This window comes from Acyrthosiphon pisum, chromosome X, assembly GCF_005508785.2.
Source record: "Acyrthosiphon pisum isolate AL4f chromosome X, pea_aphid_22Mar2018_4r6ur, whole genome shotgun sequence".
Lineage (NCBI taxonomy): Eukaryota > Metazoa > Arthropoda > Insecta > Hemiptera > Aphididae > Acyrthosiphon > Acyrthosiphon pisum.
The window spans coordinates 39,594,734-39,601,870 of NC_042493.1; the positions used below are offsets into that span (position 1 = coordinate 39,594,734).

At 29.1% G+C, this 7,137-nt stretch overlaps 1 protein-coding gene across 1 annotated transcript; it reads left to right on the forward strand.

Annotated features, from left to right (window-relative positions):
• The first annotated feature begins 3,594 nt into the window (after positions 1–3,594).
• Positions 3,595–4,530, forward strand: LOC107882734. Its single transcript, XM_016801567.2, has 2 exons — positions 3,595–3,911; positions 3,995–4,530. Exons 1-2 carry the CDS (start codon positions 3,613–3,615, stop codon positions 4,176–4,178), a joined length of 483 nt encoding a protein of 160 aa, XP_016657056.1. The 5' UTR covers positions 3,595–3,612; the 3' UTR covers positions 4,179–4,530.
• Positions 4,531–7,137: the final 2,607 nt, after the last annotated feature.

Below are 7,137 nucleotides of genomic sequence, written 5' to 3' on the forward strand. Positions count from 1 at the left end.
TTTTTCCATAATTTTTCCAATTGTGTTTATGAGTGAGATTGGTCGGTAGTTAGCTATATCGAATTTGTTTTTGTTAGGTTTTGGGATGGGTATGACTATTGCATTTCGCCACTGGTCTGGGAATACGCCGTTGTTCCATATTGTGTTGTATATTTTTAATAGTTGAATTTTGCCGTTGGGTGGGAGGTTTTGGATAAATGAATAGGGTATGTTGTAATTATTATTATTACTACTTTTGTAGTAATATAAGTATGAATAGGGTATGTTGTAATTATTATTATTACTACTTTTATTACATTGCTGTTGAGCCAAATGGGCTGCATATTAATATCGTTATATCTATTAAAGCTCAAATAGCTGTTTTGTTTTTTATTCGTTCGGCCAGAAGGCCCGTGTATCATTATCATTAATATTATAATTTGTTCATTGAAATCACACACACACATATTTATTATTTTCCACTATAAACCTTCTGTTATAATTGTATTCTATAGTTTTAAGCCTGCACACACGCACACACACACACACACACACACACACACACACACACACATATATATATATACACACACATTTACACACTAGCATTCGATAGTTTTGCTCGGCGAACCCGTCCGCTTCGATCGAATTGCTAATACATATTGACTATTGTATACACACATACACTGGTCGGTCGGTGTGTGAGTGAGCGTGCGAAGTATTTTGGCGACCGGGCGACACGCACTACTATTGTACGTACCCGGCCCTCACAAGGGTTTAGACCAAAAATATTGTTGGTTCCTTAGTAGAGTGATGGGTGGTGGGGGGGGGGCAGAGTGACTAAGCCTAGGGGCGCCAAAATCATAGAAATTACGACGACTGGTAATCTACGCACTGCTGAAAACGCCGCTGATGATCTACCCAGAACGGATTGCACACGACATATACAGAGCGCAGCAAAAGTCGGTTCCTTAATATTAATAATAATGATAATAATGATAAGCTAGACAGCGGGAACCGACTTACCGACTCACGCAACTCTCTGTATTAAGGGTCAAGACGTGTGTGGCACAAGCTCTTGACGACGTGTTTGCTTAAAACTGACCGTATAGTAGGCCGATAACGTGGATTGCGGTAAGAAGGTACGGACCGGGCCGGGGGGATACCGGAAACATTCCCGGTTGCCGCTGCTCAAAAATAATTTGTTATTATTATTTTCTTTTTAATGAAATCAGTGGTTATAAAATATATGAATTATAAATAGTTTGTATTTTCATATCACAACGGTTGAGCGTGAACAAATGTTTAAATTATATTTGGTGTTTAAGATTTTAGATTTCGGTTCAGCTGATTGACCAGCCCCTCGGCATCAATGCATAATCAGATATTCATATTTGTAACTAGGGTGTGAATTTGAATATAAATCGCATTTTTTTTCCGAATTTTCTTAAACATTGCTTTCCAATCAAAAAATGTATTTCATACATAAAATAATTTAAAAATTACATTTTTAATAAGCTTTGTAATATCCATTATACGTTGACCCAATTATAAACTACTGTACAGCAGAGCAACTTCCACTTACCCGTTTTTTTTTTTTATATAAATATCAATAAAATTTTATTTGTTGGATAAAAAAGCGTGAAAATTTAATGCAAGGCTCCTGATATATTTTTAGAAAAGCAGTTTAAAAATATTAAAAATACATAGGCAAAATTTTTTGTATAAGCATTTAAAGTTCGAATTTTGAGGAAATTATATATTAAATAACCAATAATAACGATTTTAGTTATTTTGTTGTAATTTTATAATATTAATTCAAATTAACGACTTTTGTATTAATAATAAATACCTAATAACAATATAAATATAATATAAAATATCCACGCTAATAAACCGTTACCGCTCAGTTTTCATATACAATGATATTATATTATATCATTGAACTAAAACTTAATATCATCCATTACACAGTGACCATTACTGTACAGCAGAGTGACATCCACTTTTTTAATATTATTACTACTTTTTATCATAAATAGTATTTGGAGGTGCAGTGGCGCTGCGTGTAACCCTTTAAATTCCGTGTGGAAATAGTTATTTATCGCGATTTTGTTATTTTGTTGTAATTCAAAAGCAAATAACTGTAGATAAATGAAAATTTCACTGAATGTTTGTATTTTCAATTTTTATGCATCATAATATTTTGAAAATATTTTGAATCTTTTTGAGCTATTATCAATTTTAGATTCTGGTTGGAACGATGAATGTATTGATTTAACAATTATGTGTGTTTTTTTTAAAAATTTTTTTAGTTTTGTGTCCGTGTACACAATAAGTAGTCGAAATAATGCTTCGATTTTCAACTTCAGTATCTTGTTCGATGGGAAAGTGAATATTGTTGGAGCATTGGAGAGGTCAACATTTTTATTTGTTGGGTAAAAAAAGCGTGAAAATTTAATGCAAGGCTCCTGATATATTGTTACAATAGTACCTACTTGATAAATATTAAAAATACATATTTACAATTTTTTGGTATACCTAAGCATTTAAAGTTTGAGTTTTGACACCATTTATCAAATTTAAAATGTAATAATTGTTTTGTAGTTAAAAATGTATAAAATTATCAACTTCTTTAATATATAAGGATTGAAAATTTAAAAAAAAAGGTTCTACGTAAATAAATACGAAGTTCTTTGTAAATAGGTATATCTTATTTTTTTCTGCTAATATTTTCTATATTCTGTGAACTTATAATAATAATTATTATAAACCAAAAATTCGTAATAAAGAAAACATTTTCTAGATAATAGGAATATTCAAAAATAACTTAATTTAGAAAATAAACAAAAATATGAGTTGATTTTTAATTAATGTAGAGGCAAATGAGTTAAGTTAAAGTTGAGATAATTAAAACACTGAGCTAGTAAGTTAAGTTAATAATATAAAAAAAACTTAACTTTTAACTTAACTTCTAACTTATTAACTCGTTAATGCCCAGCCTTGCCTGTGCGCATATATTTTGTTGGTATAATACATTTATTCAAATACATTGATTTGTTATAATGTCATTAATTGTTATTCGACGTTTCTTATATTTATTTAAATCATCAACTCCCACTTGTAAAATATATTAAGTCGTGTATTCATACAATCATACGTAATAATATACATACAGGGACGCCCGGAGGGAGGGGCCAGTGGGGGCCATTGCCCCCCCTGAGATTTTTCGTGTCACTTACGAAATTGGAAGTTTTTTTACATAAAGTTGATCTTGAGCGACTATTCGACAATCCTTGTATCTAACAAGTCATATAGGAGGTATTTAATCGCAATAAAAGACATTACGATTATTTTCAATACTTTTGGCTGGTTAGGCGTAATTGCCGAAATCGTGTATCAAAAACATAATATTATAATAATCAAATCAAAATACTTGGAAAGCAATAAAGCAAACGGGATTATAAATTATATATCGTATAATGTACGACGTTTACGACAGAATTACAGATAATATAATATTAAAACCGATTAGCGGTTTCTGCGATTGCGATATCGATATCTTACGAATTATAATTCCCAATATGTTCACATTTCCTGTCGATAACATTTTTCATAATTGACCGTATTGAAATGTCTGCGCAGTCAGTCTGTACTCTATTCTCTGTAGCAGTGCTTTCAATTTGTCTAATGAGCGACCAAAAATTCATAGAAAGTATTGAAGTTATTTGTACACTTTATGGTTCACTTCTAGACAATTTTAAAGAACAAGCATTGTCATGGTATGATCTATGGAAAAATAAAGAAGTCGAACCCACCATGAAATTAATTGATATTCTCGATTACACCACATATTACCCAGCGGTATGCCAAGCTATACAAATTGCAATTACTTTACCTGTAACTTCCTGCTCAGTAGAACGATCGTTTAGGTACGGTTTTTAAATCAGTATTTTTACAAATTGTATTCAGTGTATAAGTTCATACTTAAAATAACTTTTTAATTATGTTTCAGCACTTTACGCCGTTTAAAGACTTGGATTAGAAATAGGATGGGAAACGAAAGACTGAGTAGCTTGGGGTTGATTAATATACACCGCCAAAGGTATGATCATAAACAATTTTTGAATCAACAAATTGATGATTCAATTAATTTGTTTGCTTCAAACAAAAGGAGATTGTCATTACTTTTTGAATAATAATAATATGATGATAATATGATATAAATTAAATTAAATAAAGTGGTTTTTTGTTTAAAATGTATTAAGTATGTTCTTTCTTATAAATATTAGAACTAATAGTGTAATTTTATATAAAGTTAAATTTGTTTTTATTTAAAAAAAATTTTGTTTGCCCCCCCTGAGCTGCATCTCTGCGGGCGTGCCTGTATACATATTATTATGCAATGTACATATTTTAATTGAATTAAAAATAATTTCATCGACGATAGAGCGCATACGAATTTTGTTTAGCCAGATAGCTGCGGCATCATTTTCATTTTGTTGTTTAAAAACGACAATAGCATAATATAAAAATATAATTTGCTTTATACATTTATTATCAACGCTCAAGTCACACAAATTGTTAAGTTCCTAGGGCATTCATAAAGAGCTCTGTTTTCATTTTGCTTACGCGTATACTATACATAAAACATAATACACATAAAGAATATTATTTTTAGACCGCAGTGTAAAAGGTCGGAGTCATAAATTGTGAATTCAAACTATTGTTCGTATTTATATGTTTACTATGAGTATAATGTGGTACTAAAGTCACTGAAATATTGTGATAAATTTCTTAAAAATACCAGCATTTTTTTTCAGTATCATTATCATAAAATATACCTGAAAAAAACCAGAAAAAAATGGCATTAAACATTTTATTACATCCAATTGGGAGATGCCTTCAAGTCGTTTAAAAGTATTAAATTAATAAACAACATAACTTTTAGTGATTATATAATATAACCACAACACGTCATAATATGCACAGATTGTAAAACAACTGAAATAAAAAAAAATATATATTCCGTGATCTTAAGTCATTACAATATAATATCATTTTTGAAAAACATAAATATAACTTTTTCGATTGGGTACCATTATTTTTTTATGATGTTGACTTTCTTGAATGTAAGTAGTTTTAGATTTATGATGTAATATTCCAATGAAATGTATATAATTAAGATTTCGAATATTTCCAAGCATTTCAAGTTTAGATAGTTTAGTAGTAATATTAGTTTTTTTTTATTAGCTTCTAGTAGTAGGTAATACTATGATAAATCAACATCTATGTAAGTAATATTAGTTATATACTTGTAATTTAATATTGAGTAGTAAAATATTATCCAGAGTAATTTGAACAAGTACAGTTTAATAATTAGTTAAAAGTTATAATAGTATATTATTTATTTCTTTATTTCTTTATTTCTTTGTATATTTTAAACGGGCGAACCCAGTTACAATTATTATAGACATACGTCTAGGCTTACAATATAATAATAATAATAATAATAATCGTTATCACACCGTACTAATCTTAAAAAATTATAATATGACAATACGGATAGTATGAAATAGGTAAATGACAGGTTTGAGTAATGTATGTGAGGAGACAATTATGATTGAAAATAATTTACTAAAAACAAAATGGTTAAGAATACAGAATAAAGTTGTATTGTTATACAATGGAACTTAACTTAATGAGATATTGATATAGATTGAGCATTTTTATTAAAAAACAATGTCTTTTTTCGCTCATAAAGGTACCTTTAAGCAAGTGAAGGAACGTGCATTATAATTCCTAGTATTAAAAATAATCATCATCACGTGAACAGAATTGTGTGGGAACATTTTTTATTAATAAATTATATAATTATTCCCGTGTACCTAACGTGTACAATGTAAATCGTATATGTATTATACAGGTATATCATTGCAACAGAATGAAATTCAGACGACTTATGCAATTAACTATCTATTTACTATGAACTTCCAATTATATATATTTTAAATATTATAAATGCCTACGACAACTGTTAGCTGTTTTTGATTCAATTAAGAGTTTTGAACATACTGATAAACACTATAAAAGTATAAAACCCTCGTGTTTTTTTATATATATATATTATATATATTACATAGTGTTGATAATCAACATAAACACCATTAACTGTTTGTATGCTTAATATTATTACGTACAATTAATACTGTAACTGTAAATATAATATTTTAAAATTTCTAAATCGCAATAAATTATCTAATTATTGAAACATTATCGATCAATTCCGAACGACGGATAAATTCGAAATAATCGTTAATGGTGTGACAGAAAGAATATTGCATACGGATTAATGTAATTATAATCAACTATCTACCCGCTCCAGTTTAATAACTTTTCCTCTTTTTAATATACCTACAACCGGTTGTAAATAAAAAAAATGAAGTATATAAATAAAATTATATTTGAAATCGCCAAAGTCGGAAGTACACTCGATGGGCGTGGGTCATAAACGGGTCAAAACGATAATATTATAATAACACATTATAGGATGAGTTGCAACTTTTGTTATATAACCTATCTAACCATGTTAATTTTATGCTGTTGCAATAAACATTTATTATTATTTATTATTATTATAACACATAATTTTATCGCGGGCCGTATACGGCACAGCACATTTCTTCAGCAGCGTAGCACTTCAAATACATGACACGTATAATACAAGCATAACACCTATTACTGCGTACATTGATAAAATATATTATTATTACATTATTATGTTATACGGGCAAACGATCATTTTACAGCTTTACAAGTAGTGCGACCAATATTCACAGAAAAAAAACGTGGACATATAATTATTATAAAAAAAAGGTGGGTAAGTGGATGTCGCTCTGCTGTACAGTAAATTACATGTAGGTCACTGTATAATGGATGGTATTAAATTTGAATTCAATGATATAATATCATTGTATAAGAAAAAAGATTCTGAGCGGAGACGGTATGTCAGTCTAGGTATAAGACATAGTATTATATATATGGTATTAAAAAAAAATTGACCAATAATAGGTATCTATAATAAATTCCAAATTAATCAAATCACAATATCCATCAGGTAACGCGTTAAACATCAACAACAAACCGCGGTATTATCAT

Bases quoted from the DNA above. Each gene is read 5' to 3' on its own strand.
- LOC107882734 (XM_016801567.2), top strand. From the start codon at position 3,613: ATGTCTGCGCAGTCAGTCTGTACTCTATTCTCTGTAGCAGTGCTTTCA. The intron at 3,912-3,994 runs GTACGGTTTTTA...ATTATGTTTCAG, and splicing joins TCAGTAGAACGATCGTTTAG to CACTTTACGCCGTTTAAAGA.